The sequence below is a fragment of the Felis catus genome, chromosome C2, assembly GCF_018350175.1.
Source record: "Felis catus isolate Fca126 chromosome C2, F.catus_Fca126_mat1.0, whole genome shotgun sequence".
In the NCBI taxonomy this organism is placed as follows: Eukaryota; Metazoa; Chordata; class Mammalia; order Carnivora; family Felidae; genus Felis; species Felis catus.
Window position 1 is genome coordinate 146,437,392 of NC_058376.1, and position 21,562 is coordinate 146,458,953.

Sequence of the window (21,562 nt, forward strand, 5' to 3'; positions counted from 1 at the left end):
TTGTTGTTATTTATTTGTTTTGGTGTTTTCTTTTTGCCTTTTGACCCCCTTCATCCATTTCTCCTACCCTGACTCCCCATCTCTGGCAACCACCCATCTGTTCTCTGCATCTATGAGTCTGCGTCTTTATGGGTGGTTTTTTGTTTTGTTTCGTCTTAAGATTCTACATCTAAGAGAACTCATACAGTATTTGCCTTTCTCTGTCTGACTTATTTCACTTAGCATAATGCTCTTGAGGTCCATCCATGTCACGTCAAACGACAAGCTTTCATTCTTTTTTAGGGCTGAAGGATGTTCCACTCTATATGTATGCACACGTAACCACAATTTCTTTATTCAGTCATCCATGGACGAACATTTGGGTTGCTTCCATATCTTGACTACTATAAATAATGCTGTAATAAACATAGGGATGCAAATCTTTTTCATTTTCTTCAGATAAATACCCAAAAGTGGAACTGCTGGATCATATGATAATTCTATTTTTAATTTTTTGAGGTATCTTCATACTGTTTTCCCCGGTGGCTGCACCAATTTACATTCCCACCAACAGTGCACAAACATTTCCTTTTCTCCACATCTTTGCCAACATTTGTTATTTCTAGTCTTTTTGATATTAGCCATTCTAACACGTATGAGGTGGTATCTCTCTGTGATTGTCATTTGCATTTCTGATGATTAATGACATTGAGCTCCTTTTCATGTGCTTGTACACGTACAAGTACTTTTCATGTACATCTACATATCTTCTTTGGGAAAATGTCTACTCAGATCTTCTGCCCATTTTTTAATTAGATTGAGTTCTTCTGCATGAGCTATGAGTTCTTTATGTATTTTGGATATTAGTTCTTTATCAGACATATGACCGGCAAATATTGTCTCCTATTCAGTGGGTTATTCTTTCATTTTGTTGATGGTTTCCTTTGCTATGCAGAAGCTTGTATGATGTAGTCCCAGTTATTTATATTTACTTTGGTTGCTCTTGCTTTTTGGTTTCAGATGACTAAAAAAAATCATCTCTAAGACTTATATCAAGGAGCTTACTGCCTTTGTTTTCTTCTAGGAGCTTTCTGGTTTCAGGTCTTATGTTCAGGTTTTTAATCCATTTTGAGTTAATTTTTGTGTATGGTGTAAGATAGTCCAGTCTCATTCTTTTGCATGTGATTATTCAGTTTTCCCAACACCATTCATTAGGTAGACTGTCCTTTCCCCAATGTATATTCTTCATGCCTTCGTCATAAATTAATAGACCACATGTGTGTTTATTTATGGGCTTTGTTCTGTTACATTGATCTATGTGTCTGTTTTAATGCCAATGGTATACTATATTGATTACTATAGCTTTGAAATATAGTTTGAAATCATGGAGTGTGATGCCTCCAACTTCTTCTTTCTCAAAGTTGCTTTGGCGTTATGGGGTGGGAGGGTTCCATATAGATTTTAGGATTATTTGTTCTATTTCTTTGGAAATATGCCACTTGATTTTGATAGTGATTGCATTGAATTTGTACACTGTCTTGGGTAGCATGGACATTTTAACAATATTAATTCTTCCAATCCAGGATCATGGAATACCTTTCCATTTTTCTGTGTCTTCTTCAATTTCTTGCCTTCATGTCTTGTAGTTTTCAATGTATACGTCTTTCACCTGCTTGATTGAATTTATCCCTGGTTTTTTATTCTTTTTGATGAAATTACAAATAGAATTGTTTTGGGGACGCCTGGGTGGCTCAGTCGGTTAAACGTCCGACTTCGGCTCAGGTCATGATCTCATGGCTTGTGAGTTCGAGCCTGGCATCGGGCTCTGTGCTGACAGCTCAGAGCCTGGAGCCTCTTCAGATTCTGTGTCTTTCTCTCTCTCTATGCCCCTCCCCCACTCACACTCTGTCTCTGTCTCTCAAAAATAAACATTAAAAAAATTTTTTAAACAAAATAAAAACAAACAGAATTATTTCGTTTCTCTTCCTGAGAGGACATTATTAGTGTATAGAAATGCAGCAGATTTTTATGTATTGATTTTGTATCCTACAACTTTACTAAATTTGTTGATTTGTTCTGACAACTCAATTTTTTGATGCAGCCCTTAGGGTTTTCTATTTATAATATCATGCCATTTGTAAATAGTGACAGTTTGACTTCTTTTTCCATTTGGATGCCTTTAATTTCTTTTTCTTGCCTAATTGGTCTGGCTAGGATTTCCAATACTATGTTGACTAAGAGCAGTGAGAGTGGGCATCCTTGTCTTGTTCCTGATCTTAGGAGAAAGACTTTCAGCTTTTTACCATTGAGGATGATATTAGCTGTGGGCTTGTCATTTATGGCTTGTATGATGTTGAGGTATATGATCTCTATACCCATTTTTTTGATAATGGATATTGATAATTTACTTTAATTTCAAAAATGCCTTCCTTTTTCACTGGACATGAGGCCGGGAATTAGGTAACCTTCTGAGATTTCCGAGAGAGTAGGTTTTCCAGAGTCATTTATTTCTATCGCTTGAGTAAACATTACTTGACAAGCTGTATGTGCTGCTACTGTATATCTTAGCTTGTTATATTGATAAGCAGCTCTTAAAACCACCCACACCCACCCACCATCCCACCTCTAAGCCTTATGAACTTTTCTGATGGGTACAATTTCAGCTTGCAAGGATTTGAAGGTAGTCAGGCTCTATGAGAAAATTGAATCTATTATATCCAGATAGTACATTTCAGCCCCATCCTCCAGCCCCAGACTGGAGAACTTGGCTATGGAAGAGATGCTTTCATTTGGCTCAGTGGGAATTCTGGGACCAAGGTGCAATATGTACACTAGGAACATACTCACTGTGTGTCCCTCTCCTTCATTAGCCACTGCCACCCTCGTAGTCATTTTTCACCCTGTGCCATTTTGGCTCTTTGTCCTCCTTGACTCTCCATGTTGCTTCTTGTCTACACATGTTTGTGAAACCTGAGATTTAACTCACTGCTGTGTCTGTAAATTAGCCTTGTTGACATAAGGCTAAGTAGCGAGAATGCCCATTTTTAGTTTCCTTGCTTGCTTAGGGCATTTGGGGCTTAACCAGCATCCCAACTGGAACGACCCTCCCACCCACCCCCAGACACAGTCTTGGCATGATTGTCAATTAAGGTTATGCTCTTTGGTGGATATCTCCAGGTACCAAGTATTTCCAATCTCCAGAGTTGTCTGGGCTCCTATCTTTTCAAAGGTCTAATTATTTACCTCTCTCTCCAAATCAGTGAATTCCAAGATCCTTCCACTGAATTCCCCCTAAAAGTGAGCTAGACTCATCCTGTTTTCTGTGACACCAGAGAACCATAACTCATACTCTGAATAATTTGGTTTCTGTAGCCATTTCCAAGTAAGGAAAGTTAAATCCAATTAGACACACCTTAGTATACTCTACGGACCCTCAGAATTCCTCATCTCTTTTTATCTTTTTCTCCAAAATTTAGGGATCACCCAGATACTGTCAGAAAGCAAATATGGTGGGTTTTTTTTTTCTCTTTTTAAAAATATCCCTCTCAAGAACAAGTCTGGATGATTGAGGTCAACAAGTAGAGTACTGTCTTTGCAAAGAGTTCAGAACGATACTGCCAAAAAGAAATATAATGCAAGCCACAGATGACGCCACCTGTGTGATTTATCTTTTCTACTAGTAGATGCCATACAGGAAATAAAAATATAATGGCTCTTATTTATTTTTTTTTTTAATTTTTTTTTCAACGTTTATTTATTTTTGGGACAGAGAGAGACAGAGCATGAACGGGGGAGGGGCAGAGAGAGAGGGAGACACAGAATCGGAAGCAGGCTCCAGGCTCTGAGCCATTAGCCCAGAGCCTGACGTGGGGCTCGAACTCACGGACCGTGAGATCGTGACCTGGCTGAAGTCGGACGCTTAACAGACTGCGCCACCCAGGCGCCCCATAATGGCTCTTATTTAAAAAAAAAAAACAGGAGTTAAGATTCACCGGATATTTATAACGGATCAGGTACTGAGCCAGGCACCTTGTACAGATCACTTCATGTAATCCTCCCAATAAGCCTATGATGAAAATATCTTTATTAACTCCATTTCACAGATAGAGTAACTGAGGCCAGAGGGAATTAAGAGGACTGCCCAAATCAGACAGCTAATAAGTGGTAGAGGCAGAATTCAAAGCCAGATACCCTGAGTTCAGTCCGACATAACGTTGATAATTACCACACTCTACCTTTCTTTTTTTTAAGAACAGGCAAACGAGAAGATACTGCTTCTTGTGTCTCATCAGCCACACTAAACAATTTGGACATATATTTTGTACTCCTAAAGCAATAAGCAATTATCTTGGAACTATGCATTAAATTGCAACGTGCGGCAATTTAATATATAGTTTTAAAACCAATTTGCTCAAGTGTTGACTTCAGAATTTTAAATGTATTCCATTTAACCAGCAATTTAAATGAAAATTTAAATAAATGCTATAAATGGGTGCCTCATTTGCATGATCTGTTGATTAACTCCGATGTGAAGCTCATCTGTGCCCAGGGTTCTGCCTTCTAGCCTAGGCCTTTGGCAGATCATCTTCTAGATGAGCAGAGACAGTAACTCTCAGCTCCTTAGCCCCTCAACACACATGCTGTGACATTCACATGAGGCCAACCTCAAATGCCGAAAACTGTACTTAGCAAAACTCCTTTATGGAGGCTATTACAAGTGATTGGAAGGAACATACCACGAAGCTGTTGGAATGGCAGTAAGACCTTTCCAAGAAGCATCTTTAAGGAAAATCAGATGATCTAAGCTGCCTCCTAAGGAGAGAGGACTCTGGCCCTTGCAGGGCGAACGCATTGCCGAGCAGAGTATGCAAACGTAAGGACAGAGTTGAACTGCTCAGTGAAGTAGAAAAGAAGGTGAGGCTGCCCCCAGCACCTTCCTTCTCATCCTTTGTGCTACACAGAATCAGCCTTGCCCCATATAAAATCAGAGCAAATATTCTAAAAAATTTAACCTACCTGGGAGCCACCACAGTCACATAAACTACATTGTAGATGGTGCCCCTGAAGTGGCAAACATGGCTGCCCAGGGGGATGCCCACACATCTCATCGCTGCTCTGATGTTGACAAATGAAGTGCCCGTAGGACACTGCATAACAGATCATAAAGACATTGGCATGGGTGCGTCCACAGCTGAGACCCAGTGAGGCTTGAATTTGGGTCCATCTAGAATATGTGCCAAAGTGGGTTTGGGGCCAATCTTGCATAGGAACATGGGATCTTAGAGCCTGACCATCACTTATAGATCATTTAGCAAATATCCTCATTTTGACTTTGAGAAAATTGAGATTTAGGGGCACACATATTGTTTGATGGTCATGTACCTCCTTCTATAGGTCTACCAGAGCCTGTAAGGGCTGTCCATACTTCACCTCTCATAAACATCTGGAACTTATTTCATAGAATAGTAGCTACCATTTATCTATCACTTCCTATGTGCCAGGTTTGGGTTAAGCCCTTTACAAATAATAGCATATTTATCCCACACAGCAACCCTGTGAAGATACAAACAACTAAAACTCTGGTTAAGTGAAACACAAAAATAATTTATTGGGAGGAGGTATCAGTTATCTACAGTTGTGTAACAAATGACCCCAAGCCTTAGAAGTTTAAAACAACAATGATGTATTGTTTCTTGAGATGCTGTGGCTTGTCTGGGTGATTCTGCTGGTCTTGCCTGGGCTTACTCACACAACTGGATCAGTTTGTGCATTGGCTGGGAGTTGAGCCCATCTGGAAAGCCTAGGATAGCTGGACCTCTCTCTCGACATAGGCTTTCATTTTCAAAGAGATTAGACTGATATTCCTCACAAGGTGACAGTAGGTTTGAAGATAGTGAAAGCAAAAGCTACAAAGCCTCTTGAGGCCTTGGATTGTATGTCACACAACATCACCTCTGCCACACTGTGTTGATCAAAGCAAGTCACCAGAAGAAGCGGATTCAAAGATACAGAAAAAAAGCTCACCTCTTGACGACAGAAGGCAATGTCACATTGCAAAGTGATACGAATGCTAGGAAGGAATAAAGGAATGTGAAGCCATTTTTTTTCAATCTACTAGAGTCTACCCTCTTACCAAAAATTATTCATACTCCTTCCACCCACAAAATACACTTATTCCCATCCTCAAACCTGCCCAAATCTTGTCCTATTATAGAAACAGGCTTGTAGTCCAGGATCGCTTCTGATTTGTGTCAAGTCTACAAACATAAAAGGCTATTCAGTTGCAGCTGCTCTTGGTTCAGGGACCCATAAACTAAACACACAGAGTCTCAGACACCACACTCAACATAAAATAGCGAGAATACGATTACCACCATAGACACTCCCAGGAAAGAACGGAAGGCACAGAGCCAGCCACTGGTCCACAGCAGTTCTGAAATCTAGCCAAGGACATATTGCACCTGTTGCACGGGGGTCTGATTCTGCCCGCTGGGGTGGTCTCCTAATCCATTATTCTCTGCGGCTCTTGGATCTGCGCTCAGACAGAAGAGAAGCAGTGGCCCGGCCTCTCGGACAGTCTTTGATGTCAGATACTGTGGTGAGTGGTTGCCGACATCCCAGCACATATTGGCTTCTCCTTGTCTCTTCTCTTCTCATCTGAATGCTTGCTTCTTGATTCTAAGGGATGGAAGCTACACAGAGAAACAGCTTTCTTTCTCCAGCTCCGTGCACGGTCACACTTTGGCAACTGTACCCGCCTGTGTTCCCAGGCTCCTCTATAAGCTCTAACTTGCCCTCTCTTGCCAGTGCTTCAGGGGGGCTGGTTAGTGACTTGACTTTTATCTGATTTCCAGAGAAACCCTCTTGCCTCTTCACGGAATTTTTCTTCCTCAGCCTCTCCCATAATTGGGTAAGGTTTAATTTCGATAATAAGCACGTTATGCCAGAGTACTCCTTACGCACAATATGTTATTGTGCCTCATCTTCACCCTACCCATACAAGTTACACACATGCTGTTTTATAGGCAAGGACGCTGAGGATCACAGAAGTTGGGTAACTTGCCCATAGCTACACAGCCAAAAGGTTTCAGAGCTCAGACTTGAACTCCGGTCTGACTCCTGAGCCTCTGCACGTAACTCCTATTCTCCATCCACTGGGAGAAGAGGGACGGGGACAGTGGTGCACCAGTAAACTGGTTTCTGAAGAAAAAGGCCCTGACTGACAGCACTTGTCTAGTTTCCTGGTGTAAAGACTCCCGTCGGGCTAATCTCAAGATACTAACAATCGGATAATTCGCTTACAACATTTCTGAATATTTAACACTCTCACGAGCTGGTAGGAAGTGGTTTCAGCATACCAACGATAGGGAACTAGGAAAACAAAATTCTTCACTAAGGAAATGGAGTGATAGTTAACAAAAATGGAGTAGAGTGGTTCTTCAGGGGCGGACCTGTGCTCAAGCAATCCCTTCCAAGTCAACCGTCTTTATCCCTTTGCCTGCAGCCTTTCTATCTTGGCAAAACCTTCTCTGCCCACTTATGTGGCAAGCCTGAAGTTCTGAAAAACGAATACCCATACCTCAGCATCTCCCACCAATCACCAATAGAAATTAAGGTCTAAATATCCAGCTCGTTTGTCTTTCATAGGGGATGACTCTGAGGTGTGTATTCTTCACTAACACCCCGAGTTCCCCAGTAGAATTAAGCTTCAATTACACACAGGGCTACTTTGCTTTATCATGTATTCTCTGTTGGCTAGCTCTGAAACCACCTTCCAAAGTAACTACTTACTCTTCTACCCTTGACTTAGGTCTGCTTCTGAAAAACTCAAATCAAGACAAATGATTACCATGTTTTGAACGCCCGTGGCCCAGACAGACACCGCACTGGACATTAACACGTGTTTACGCAACTCTTTATGACATCTTGTGTGGCAAGTTATCATGCCCAACTGTACAAATATGAAAATGAGGATCAGAGAAGTTCATTAACTTTGGGGAGGTCACATAGCTGGTATAGTAAATAGCAGAGCTGATATTCAAACTATGATTGATTGCAATGTCTCTTCTCTTTTCACTAAACCCACACTGCCTCTCTCACCAGGGAGACTGGACGCATACACGTGAAACAATAAAAGAACAATTAACTGCTAAACTGACATATTGTATTGAACACTTCTGGACAAAACTGTCATCATACGTATGTTCCACAATTACTTTCTGAAATTCTCTTTTGTTGTGCCATCAACTTGAAAAATAAGGCCACCAACAAGTATCAGGAAATTCAATTTTTTATGGATTTTCTTTCTTCTCTATCATTGCTTCATACAAATTAGGTACTGAAACAAAACTGAGCTGATGGCATAACAGAATATACCATGATGAAAGTGCATATGAAGAAAATATGTTCCCTGGATATATTTTTTGGCCCACATAGCATTTGAAAGAACAGATAAGATATGTCATAAAATACCAACTAAGTCTCTATTGATTTTGAAAGTCAATGCAAAGCATTAGGAGATCAAACAACACAATATCCAGAGTGCTGAATTGGGAATAGTCTTATCAGCAAGAAACTCAAACAAAAGGACTTAGCAATATATTTAATAGGCAAAATTGGAGTGTGCAAATTTAAAATTTGCCAATGCTGCAGCTTAATCATCAAAACAGATTTGAATATTTAGATAGCTGCTCTATAATATTTCCCATTAAGAAGCTCCTGAATGCTGAAATTCTTAGCACTGTACTTCAGATGCTGGTGGAAACTAACATAAAATTTAACAGTGATTTAATCTGTATTTTACAGGGTTGATTTCTTACTTTTCATTATCTGCTCTAACAATAGGCACGGACAGAACATTATAGAACTTGGGATGGGAGAGCCCAGCCCCGACTCTAGCCCTACATAGTTCTTTGACTGCAAATAGTACTTTACTCTCTGGTTAAATGATGCCATCAGTTAAATGACCCTCTACAAGATGCCTGGCCACTCTAACTGTCCGTGATTCTATGGCGAAAGCCCATTTTTCAGTTAAAATCCCATTCACATAATGAACACAAATCACATTCCAGAATTGCTAAGAGTCTTCATCAATGGTCTGCACTACTGTGAATTCCTAAAACGTGTCAGGACCCCATGATGGCAGCTCACTGGAGGAAATGATGAAGAATGTGGTCTTTAGGGCCACGGGGACCACTTGAGGCTCAGCAAAGCTGTTTCCTGGCAAAAGTCTCTCTATATTATTTTGCTTTTACGAGTTGTAGGCATGAATGAATGAAGTGATACTTCAGCTTTGAATTACAATGTGACTTGACTGACATTCAATACCCATTGTTTTTCCCTCTTAAAAAAAATGGAGGACTTTGCCGCTAAGCCTCACTTACCACGGGAGCTCCATCAGCAGACCTGAGGCCCAGCTTTGTGCATGTTCACCCTTGGCAACTGCACTCCGCAAAGACGGGGCTGGTGTCAATGGCAGTGGCTGAAGCAGCCAATTTCATTTGTTTCAAGGTTGTTTGTGGCCCCAAGGTTGTTTATGACACACAGGTATACTGAGAAAATATAAATATATTTTGGTCTCTAATTAATTTTGTCTTCCCCGAGTTGCCATTGCCAAAAAGAGGTAACAAAATGTACCTTATTTAGCCCAATCTGGTTAAAATTTGGTCATATGTAATAAGTTCAACAGTCTCTTTAGACAGTGCTCAGTTTTACTGTGTAAAAATGCTCCATCTCCTAGATCTCCATTTCCCCTTCTCCTAATACTCTTCATGATGGCTTGTAGGCACATAAGCAGAAAAGCAAGTTATCCAACTTCAAGATGGAGGAAGACCGGTAGGGGCCTTGGATCAGTATAGTGTCCACTAGCACCCTTATCTCTGGGAAATCTTAGTTTCTACACCCTTTCTCACCTGGCAGTCATGGCTGAGGCATATTCATGGTCTCTCTCTCTCTCTCTCTCTCTCTCTCTCTCTCTGTTGGTTAGATAGGGGAGGTGCTCCACGACTAAGGTCACCTCGCCTTGGCTGTCAATGATGGTATAGACCCTCTGGATTTATGCCACATCCTCCATAACCTCCCCAACAGAGATCGTCCTATGATTTCATCTTCATCAGAGAGGGACCCTTGGGAGGATCAAGGGTACTTGATTCAACTACCTTCCTCTGAGGACAAGAGGGTCTTTCTGAGTTACCTCCACCCCTTCAAAGGCTAAATCAAGCCTCTCCCTCCTTGTCCAATTTCAGTGAGCCATCCCTTTTGCGTTGAAGAGATTGCAAGGCAGCCTTCCCCAAGAGAAGTTGGTAAAGATTTCTGTTGTTGGCCGTGTTTCCATAAACCTACCATATAAATGATCTACGCCCCTCCCTGCTCCTTGGCTTTGATCCCAAGTAATAAGGAATAGATGCTATGTCTTTCAACATTTGCCTCCCTTGCTTCAATCTCTTTTTCCCTCCCCATTATCACCTCATATCAGGAGTGGAGATTCTACACTGACTTTTCTTGCTTTAAATATTACCTTTTTGATCTTAGCTTTAAAGATACACAAAGGTATCTTCTCTGTACAATACCTCCACGATTTTGTCTTCTAGGCCTAGTAGGTCACGTTAAAGGGGAAATAAAGGAATTTAGGGAGCCCTATGTCAAGGCAATAGCCTGAGTTATAAAACTATTGTTTTCCTTTGAAACTCTGATTTTGGCCACTGGAATCTAAATAGTAATTATCTTTCTCTTTGCATTCTACCTGTAAGGATCATACTCCCTCTTAAGCAGACAGCTATTTGCAGAGAAGAGCAGGTACTCAGAAACAGCAGGAAAAAGAAGCATGGTAATGTTTTTTTGAAATATCATATGCATGGGGATGCTCTAAAATTGGACTGTGCTGAGCGTTGCACAACTCTGTAAATTTGCTAAAAATTGAATTGCACGTTCAAACAGGTGACTTTTATGATATGTAAACCATACCTCGATAAAGCTTTTAAAAAACCATGGGCAGCATAAAAGAGTGCACCCTTCTGTAGGCTCTGCTATGGACTTCTTAGTGGCACTGCCTATGTGAGCGATAGAAACAGAGCAAGCTAGGAGAGCATATGCAGGCATTGTCCCCTCCAGAAGGGTGAGGGATCTATCATACTCCCAGTACAGTTCAGTGAGTAGAAAGCTATAATTTTCCTTTAAGCCGGGACTTACTTGCCAAATCTGTTTACATGTGTACCTCGTGAGCAATAAAACGTTATTGGTTGCTCCAAATCATGAGCGTGAACTATAATTATGCATGCATATGTGTACATAAAAATACGTTTTCACCTACATACACTCTATTAGGAAGCGTCTTATCTGGCAACATCAAATATCCAGAACGCACACAAAAATACAAAGGAGTGCAAAATAAATAAGTAGAAAAATGTTAGTGTAGTAGATACTTAGACCTCCTCTTATATAAACCTATTCACGTTTCATCCGGAGGCAATCAACCTTAGATCGGGTGCGATACCAACCTTTCGTGGGCTAGAAAACCAGGAATATGGGACAATAGCCAAAGTTGTCGAAAGCAATAGATTGGAGGAAATGTGGCAAGTGGCGGCTAAAGACGCTACTAGGATTTATGAGAAGAAAGAAATTACTCTTTCTCTGACACTCATGGGAGATCATGATGAAGGAGACAAACAGTATAAAAGTTACAAGAATTCAGAAACAGCAGTCTGCCCATCATTCAAGAATTCAAAAACAGCAATCTGCCCATCATTCAATGACAAACATGGCGGATACATCTCAACTCTTAGAAATGCTGTATTTTTCTGGCCTCCCAAAGGCAATGCCAATATACACAAAAGACGGTTAAATCTGTTGAGGGAGGCAAGTAAGTTTTAAAATTATTTCACAAATTTTTCTATTCTTAAAAGCCTGCTTCCTTTGCTTTTAAATTAGGTGTTCTTTTTTTTTTATTGTGGTAAAAAGCACATAAGATAAAGTTTACCATTTTAACTATTTTTAAGTGTGCAACTCACTCTGTTGAAGTATACTGTATTCATACTGGTGTGAAACAGATCTCCAGAACTTTTTCGTCTTGCAAAACTGAAACTCTATAACAAGTAAAGACTTTTCCTTCTCCCTGGATTCCCCCACACCTTGGTAACCACCATTCTACTTTAGGTTTTATGAATTTGATTACTTTCATTACCTCATTTAAGTGGGATCGTACAGTATTTGTCCGATCATAAAATTTTATGTCTGGCTTATTTCATTTAACACCATGTCCTCAAGGTGCATCCATGTGGTAGCCAGTGATGGTATTTCTATCCTTTTTAAGTCTGAATAATATTGTATTGTATGTATAAACTACATTTTGTCTGTCTACTCACCCATTGATGGGCATTTGGGTTGCTTGTACCTCTTGGCTATTGTGAACAGTGCTGCTGTGAATGCAGGTGCACAAGTATCTTTTTAAGACCATGTTTTCAGTTCTTTTGGATATTGATCCAGAAATAGGAATTCTGGATAACATAAAAGTTCTATTTTTACTTTGTTGAGGAACCTCTCTACTGTTTTTCATACCAGTTGCCCCATTCCACAATCCTGCCAATAGCCTACAAGAGTTTCAATTTCTCCACATCCTTCCAACACTTGTTATTTTCTATTTTATTATTATTTTCTAATAGTAGTCATCCCAGTGAGTGTGGTTGATCGCTCATTGTGGTTTTTGGTTTGCGTTTCTCTGATGATTCATGATGCCGAGCACCTTTTCATAGACTTTTTGGTCATTTGTCTGTCATCTTTGACGAAATATTTGTTCAAGTCTTTGGCCTAAGTTTTAACTGACTTATTTGATTTTTTGTAATTGAGTTGTAGGAGTTCTTTATATAGTCTATATATTAACTCCTTATCAGATACAGGATCTGCAAATATTTTCTCCCATTTCACAGGATGTTTTTCCATTCTGTTGTTTGTGTCCTCTGATGCACAAAGGTATTTTAGATTAATGGAGTCTCACTTGTCTATTTTTGCTTTTGTTGCCTCTGCTTTTTGTGTCATATCCAGGAAACCATTGCCAAATCAAACATTGTAAGGATTTCTCCTATGTTTTCTCCTAGGAATTTTGTAGTTTTGGGTCTTCGGTTCAGGCTTTCAATCCATTTTTCAGTCAATTTTGTGTAGTGTATAAAGTAAGGATACAACTTTATTCTTTTGCATATGGATATACAGTTTTCTCAACACCATTTGTTGAAGACATTGTCCTTTCCCCATTGAGTGGTCTTGTCACCCTTGTTGCAAATCATTTGACCACATACATAGGGGCTTATCTCGTGGCTCTGTATTCTAATCCATTGGTCTATGTATCCTTCTTTATGTAAGTACCACACTGTTTCAATTAGTATGACTTTGCAATATGTTTTGAAATCAGGAAGTGTGAGTCCTCCCAGTCTGCTACTTTTCAAAATTGTGTTGGCTATTTAGGGTCCCTTGAGATTCTATATGAATTTTAAGATTTTGTTTGTTTGTTTCTGCAGAAAATATTCTTGGAATTTTGATGAGCATTGTTTTGAATCTGTAGTTCACTTTGGATACTATAGACATCTTAACCATATCAAGGAACACGGTATGTCTTTTCATTTATTTGTGTCATCTTTAATTTCTTTCAGTAATGTTTGCAGTTTTCAGTGTAGAAGCTTTTTACCTCCCTGGTTAGGCTTATCTTTATGTATTCTTTTTGATGCTATTGTAAATCTTAAAAGTTTCTTTTAATACAAATTTCAAGTGTATGCCTTTTAAAGAGATTATCAGTGAGACAGCCACCTGTAAAATAGACAGCTAATATCCCATTGATCTAAATCCTTCAACTCTAAATATCCTATTTGCTCACCCAAATCCACATGTTTTCAAGTCTTAGTCTACAAAATTCAACCATTCCACCAACAATAAGAAACAAAAAGAGAACAGCAAAGATGCATTCCATGGTGCCCTCTTGAGTTGGGACCAACACTTGTTGGGATTTATCCCCAGCTCAAAGGGCCCCAACCACAGAGGCCATAGACAAGACAACTTTAAGTATGTAAACCATATGTAGGACTTAAAATGAAGCTCAGCTAAGGCAGGGAAAACACCTGCTCTGTATAACTCCATTGCATGAGAATTTTGTGATGTATTGTTCATAAAAGGAGTATCAGGTCAAAACCCACATTGGAGGTCTCTGATTCATTTCTTGTTCAAATATGCAACTTCTGTTGAAGGGATGGCCCTTACAGCAGTGATGGCAATGGAAGCAAACCGACTTTAGTTCCCTAAATCCACCAAAGGCTCTGTCCTTGCACAGACCCAGGAAAATATTGAGCTCAATGATCATAATGTAATCAGTGGGAAAAAAACAAAAAACAAAAATCTGTCTCCCATGTTACATTTTTCTATTGTATTCTCTATCTCTGCTGTTTCAGTTCTGAGTAGGAAGACTATTTAAAAAATCACTGTCCCGGGAGCTTGGATGGCTCAGTTGGTTGAGCTGACTTTGGCTCAGGTCATATCAGAGTTTGTGAGTTCAAGTCTCAAATCAGGCTCTACACTGTCACAGCAGAGCCTCCTGCTTTAGATCCCTCTCTCTCTCTGTCCCTCCCCCACTTGCATGCACACACACTCTCTCTCTCAAAAATAAACCTTTAAAAAATTATATATATATAATTATAATTATTATAATATAATAAATTATATATATATATATATATATATATATATATATATATATATATATATATACCACTGTCCCTTTTTCAATTACTCTATTAGGAGTGATAAAGATCAAAGGTCTTCTTACTTTATACTACAGTGCATTTGTTATTTGCTTTGAAGGTTCTATCTAAGCTATATCTTATTTTAAAACATACTCCCCATAGAATTCCATGCATATTTATCCATACACTTCAATATGGTAAACGTTTATTGAGGGAGGAAGACAGGACATACTAATCTTAAACATGCCAGGTACTTTACGTACATTCTCACAAAACCCCATGAGGTTAATAATGTTATTTGTTAACATCTCCATTGTACTGGGGAATCTATAAATTAAGTTGCCCTGAAAGGGGCCTCACTGTTATTAGAGTCAGAAACTAAGTTTTGGTCTATAAAAAGCAAAGCTCAAACCCTGTCCTTCCCCATCACTGCCATAACCAAGTGCAAATTAGTCAGGATGATGATTTGTAAAAAAAAATAATAATTATTTCTGACCATTGGATTTTCAAGAATTGCTAATCCTGATGCATTTCTATGCAAATTTTCAACTCTATATTATGCCTTAAAACATTGTTAATCCTTTGGTAGATTTGTATAGTTCCCTTTCTTTTTTCTTTTGCTTCTATATTTTTACTTAATTTCTGGCCAATTATTTCTCTTCTATCATATTTGTGATAAAAAAAAAGTTGAAACAACTTGAATATTCAGTAACTTGGGATTAATAAGAACACATTTAGATTCCAATAGAAGGATTTGTTTGAACAATAGAAATGACAATCATGCTTGTGTAAGAAAATAAAAAGCAAACCAGACAAATACAACTGGAAAGCCTGGCCTAAAATGAATGAGAAAAACATGTAAGCAAAAACAAAAACCCCATTCCCAGCCCACTTCCCTATTAAATTATTATTTTTTCTTTCTGTCTGTCAGAAGCAATGAAGATGCTCTTCAGAAAATATAAACAAGCAGAAGAACCAAAGGAAAAATTCATTACCTGCCCAATTGTATACAACTATTGTTTTTATTTTATTTTATTTTATTTTATTTTATTTTATTTTATTTTATTTTATATTTTAGAAAGAGGGAGAGGGAAAGCAGGGTAGAGGGCTAGAGGGAGAGAAAGAGAGAATCTAAAGCAGGCTCCACACTCAGCATGGAGCCCCACATGGGGCTTGATCTCATGACTCTGGGATCATGACCTTAGCAGAAATCGAGTCAGTGGCTCAACCGACTGAGCCACCCAGGTGCCCCTTGTATACAACTACTTTTAATCCCCAAGTGTAAGTTCTTTCAGCTCCGGTTTCATATGAATAAAGGAATTATTATTTTTCAACAAAATGTGTTCTTGCTGTACAAACTATCCTGCAATCTACTACAATTTAAGCAATCCAACAAAAACATTTTTTCAAACTAAATCCTATTGCCAAACGTGGAAAACACTCCAACATGTTACTCTTACTAATGGTAGGAAGAAGAAATAATTGCCTGAATATTACTTATGAAACCAAAAATAATATAGAAGAAATGTGAAAAATTCTGAAAACAGATCAAAAAAGGGCTTAAAATACAAAAGTCTGTGAGGTGTCTGGTGGCTCAGCAGGTTAAGCGTCCGACTTCGGCTCAGGTCATGATCTCAAGGCTCATGAGTTCGAGCTTCGCATTGGGCTCTGTGTTGACAGCTCAGAACCTGGAGTCTGCTTCAAATTCTGTGTCTTCCTCTCTCTCTGCCCCTCCTTCTCTCACGCTCTGTCTCTCTCTCTCTCTCTCAAAAATAAATAAACATTAAAATATATATATAATATACACATACATATATATACATATATGTTTGTGAGACTGCCCATAATGCTCCCAAATGACTAGTACTTGAAATAATTAGTTAATGAGAGCATCAATTTTCAATCAACTTACTGAAATTAATTATGAAATTAATGTAAGAAATGAGGGCTGCATAATAGAAGCTCAATAAAATCTTTTATTGCCTACTAATAAAAAGCCTAATAGGTAAAATGACATCATGGCTCTTTCTAGAAGTCAAAGATTAAACTAAGAAATGTAATTTAACCCAGAAGATGTAGAAGGAGGAAGGGCTGGGTGGTATAAAATAGTGCTCAAAATAAAGTGATCTTCAAGGAAAACACGGAACCACCAGCACAGAAGCAGCAAAATCCAGACTGTGGAAAAGTCTATAGGCCAGTAACCCAGGCTTTTTAGCAGATAAACTATAAGAATGGAAAAGGACAGGAGGGTGAATCTATAAATTAAAAGACGTATCACAGGTTTTCTTAATGGGTAAGACTAAATTGTTATGTCGAGGAATGCATAATTAGATGGTTACACTCTAAAACGTGCAAGAAAGTAATTCCTACCCAAGTCAGGGTAGTAGTTACTTACAGGGGAGGGGAGGGGCTGTGGTTAAAAGGGAGGGAGCACATAGGACGTGTGATCCCAGGAGGATGGCAAAATTTTATGTCTTCACCTATGTGGTGATCGCAAGGGGACAAAATAATAGGTGTTTTACATACTCAGTCCCTCATAATCCAAAAAGAAGTTTAATGGGCACAGAACCAAACACCATGGAGATCCCGTCTCTCCATGATCATGAGAAGCTCAAGGTGAAAGGAAAGTGGGGAGAGGAGAAAAAGGGACTGTGCCCGAATCCATGCGTGTTGTGCATAAATTTAATGTGGGTTCCACTTTTGAGATATTATTTTCTTTGAGGCATTTTCCCATTTCCATTTCCATCCTACCGCCCTCTGCACCATGGAACAGGTGTACCAAAAGACACCGATTTAGACTGGAATCAAGAGAGTTAGACTTCTAGAGGAGAAGTATGTCAGGGCTGGAAAGCAGGGAGGGGGTGGGGTCACAGGGATACTCAGCAAGGTTACCAGAACGCCTGCAAGGGAAAATCTCAAAAGTAAGGTCAAGATTCCCTTCAAGACCAAAGAGGAGTTTGCCCACTTGGAAGAGAAACGTGGTGCTCCTGGGAAAAAAAAAGAGGCCCAGGATCCCACTTCTCAGAAAACTGAAGTAGCAGTGAGACATGAAAAACAAAACAATATCATCCTGTTCCCCGGGATAGTGTGGAAGCAACATTATAGTTTTTGCAAAGTATATAAATATATCAGGTTAAAGGCTACTCATTCATTCTTCCTTTCCCAAAGAGCGGTGACTTTTTAAATGGCGGGGAGAGGCGGAGGCGGGGGAAGGGGGCGGCTATCTCGCTTGACAAAGGGTCTTGTTCCTGGACCTAACTCTGAAAAGAAAAAGATAAACAAAAGACACTCAACTTTCACGCACTTGAAAGCACCTCAAATGCTTATGCAAAACAATTAGGGGACACTTACAAATTAGGTATTCATAAACTGTCATAACATCTTTATATAACAAAGCAGGGGAAGCCAAGGGCAGAGGGGAGATCAAAAGTTAGCTTAACTATGATTGGCAACAAAGCAGTGCAATTCAACGTGACAACACGGCGGGAAATCAGTATCTTTTGTCATTATCTTTGAGTTATAAAGAGGGCACCAGACAAATTACAGAAAAATTTTGTTCCTGGATATCACGGTTTCAATCTTATTACAACATACCAGACTTACAACAGTATTTAAAGGTCAGCTTTTCAAGAGAAAAAAATACCTACCCCTCCCCATTAAAACTTGAAATTCGCTTCCATTTTAAAAGTGTTTCAACAAGAAGCAAAGCTGCATAAAATAAAAAGAATGAGTCTGCAGGACGATTTATGTGGAAGGTTTGTGTTATTATTTCAAACCACGGGTTGGGGGAGGAATATTATGTGAGTCCAAAGAATTCTTAATTGTTAACGGAATTAAAATTTCCATATCATATAATTAATTGGATGTGCTATGGCAAGATCATAAACCGTATTTAAGCATGAGGAATTCTTTATCTGTAACAGGATTCCCTGTGATGTTCTTCCATAATGTATAGGGCTGTAGCAGATAGTCAACAAGAGGGTTTAATACAAGGCGTATCATTTAACATACTCATCAAATGTCACCTTACACAATCTTGTCACACATACTTAGAAATTTACTGAGTTTGACATATATATCCTGTGCATTTTTAAGGATGTCATAGGCAACTTTTGGCACAATTGGTTGCTATTAGACATGCTATCGCCTTATCACCTGTTCCAAGACGACCCGACGCACAGCCTGGGCCTCCTGGCATTCTCCGGAATTCAAATGTCAGATTAAACTTCACATTTCACTATTCAAACATGGCTAATTATTGAAGTCATCACAAGACATGCCCAATTACAAGGACACATCTTTAACTTAGGAAGAATAGATACTTTTTTTTTTAAGTTCCTATCAGACTTCTAAAGGGTGTATGGCTTTGAAAGAATTATGATTAAAAACAGAAAACCAAACAAACAAAACAGTGCAGGGCTAAGGTTGTCCCATACAATTATCCGGCTTATCCTTGCCTCACATGAAGAAGCCTGCCATATAACTGGGAAATTTTTTTTTTTTCTGATCAACAATCTACTTTATAGTTTTCAATCAGTTCTCCAATAGCTAGATGTCTTAAATTACAGAGCGTGCTGACCCTAGAAACACAAAAATAGTAATTTTACAAAAAGCTCCAGAAGTTGATAGGACTAGTTTTTTCATACCATATAATGCAACACAATAACAATGCAACTTAAAAAAAAATGTTTTTTGTTTGAATAGGATCAAGACAGTTATGCTGGGAACTTTTTAGGGACAATAAAAGGAATGAACGAAGAAGATTTCTTGTAGTACAATGGCTCTTGTCTTGCCAAATACTGTGCAAAATTCCCCACCCTGAAAATGATCCCCAGGGAACCCAAGCCAGGGTACCTGACGCACCTGTTGTGCCCAAGCCCCCAGAGAGCTTCAACTTAACACAGCTTCATTAAGCCGCGTTCAGTACAACCCGAAAGGATACTGATGCAAAGGGGAGTTATTCCTGGAGGAGCGCTCCTCCTAAAAGGTCAACAACTAACTAGTTAGTGAAAATGCCTGAATAACCATAGGAATGACCTTTCAAAGCAGGGAATCTTCATGGGGGGGGGGGGTTCACGGAGGTAGGTAAGGAGTCTACCCTGAAATCTTTAGCAAACATCCAAATGTGTACAGATGGGTGAAACCCCATGGGAGACGGGTTCGGACTATTTCATCACACGTTCAAAGCAGTCTAAGACCCTTGCCTCGCAAAAGCCAGTAACCATTATTTTATAGAACTAAATGGCATCCGCGTTATAAAATCAGTTTGGGGAATTCTGCGGCCCAACACCTTCCCTAAACAACTAACGTCCAGTCCCCCACCCGCAGGCTCCCATCCCAAGCGCATCAGGGCATCACTCTCTCTGTAAGATCAAGGTAGCCTCTTTTCAGGCCAGTTGCTAAGAGTAGCAGGGTGGAGGTGGGAGGGTGGAGGTGGGAGGGCGGGGGTGATGCTGTGCACGTCCCAAGTAGAAGCAAAATCGTCTTTCTTCGGGAAAGGGACTTTCACGGGGTCTAAGGATCCCCGCAGCAGCGCGCCAAGCAGTGAAACCCCGACACGCATTTCATTTCACAAACCTGCACGGTGCCCATTATGTTGCAAGCGCAGTCCTCTGCGCTGTATAAAAGTTAACTTGTTTAAATTCTAAAATTAACCCTGAAAGGTACAGAAAAGGATGCAAAAAAATCCATGAAGATGGGGACTTCCTACCCAGCCCAGCCGCCTTGCAGAGAAATAACCCCTCCTCCTCAATCCCCAGGTCACCCAGCATCCCGGGGATAAAAGCCCGCGAGGGAAGCGGTTAGGGGCTAAAATCGCAGCCACGCGGAGGCCAGTCGTTACCGTCCAGCGGGCACTCGCGGTCCGAGTCGCTGCTCATCGCTGCTCCCCGACTCCGGGTTGTCCCCCGCGCGGCTCCCGCAGTCTAGGCAGCGGCTGCAGTTGCTGAGGCAGCGCCCCCCTTGGGGCCCCGCAGGTGCACCCGGCGGCAGCTGGGCGCGCGCCAGGGCGGAGGGAGAGATGAGGACACACTCCTGGCGCTCCTTTCACTTTGCAACCCGAGGCCCCAGTGCCAGGCTCCTGCAGCCCAAGGCTCTCTATTAATACTTGGTGGGCGGCTGGCCGCATGCCAACGACTTGACCCTTGCCCGGGGTCCCTCTGCCCTCGCTGGGAAGGGGTGGGGAACAGCGTGCAGGAATGTGGGTGATTTGCCTGGGTAGAAATAGGCAGAGAGCAGCTCTCCTAGGCCAGGCAGGTGAGTGAGCCTTGGCTTGTGGCTTTTCCAGAGGCCGGCGTTTGGGAGTAACCACCTCACAGCGTCCGATCTGGCCCCAGAAGCCCTCAGCTAAATATGTGGCCTGCTCCAGGCCACCAGCTCAGGGAACCTATTTTAGGGCCGCTGCCGTGAGCTCCGTCTGCTACCCATTCATTCAGTACTGCCTTGACATTTCAGAGTTCTATAAGCGAATCCCTTTTCCCCTATCGGATTTCAGCCTCTCTTGCCTCTGCAAAATTCCAGTTTGGAGAAGGGAAAGGCCAAGGGCTAGTGAGCCAAAGGAGGTGGTGAATTAGAAAGGCCTGATATTTGTTTGGTCTTGAGGCTGCGATTTTCTCAACACTCTAGTTCTTTAAGCCAGCCCATGAAGTTGGGTTGCGGCCATGTTCCTATTGTAAATTTAAATTTAATCAGTGGATGCGGCTTTTTTGTCATCCTTCTAACAAGCTTTATGGTTAAAGTTAAATTCCCTCAGGAGCTTTTAACATAGGCTGTTGATAGGATAGGAGCAAAATCAGTTAATGCCATTTCAAAGCATATTTATGACAACTACATTAAGGAATTGCATTTGTTATCTAGATATTTCAACG

The 21,562-nt window shown here is 40.3% G+C and overlaps 1 protein-coding gene across 1 annotated transcript in view; it reads right to left on the minus strand.

The window, feature by feature from the left end:
* Positions 1-20,952, minus strand: part of GADL1 (glutamate decarboxylase like 1) — a 170,934-nt gene extending 149,982 nt beyond the window's left edge. The window contains exon 1 of the mRNA XM_003992189.5: positions 20,539-20,952. Within this exon, the coding sequence (XP_003992238.2) occupies positions 20,539-20,575 (37 nt within the window). The 5' untranslated portion in view covers positions 20,576-20,952. The remainder of the gene's footprint in view (positions 1-20,538) is intronic.
* Between the last annotated feature and the right edge of the window lie 610 nt (positions 20,953-21,562).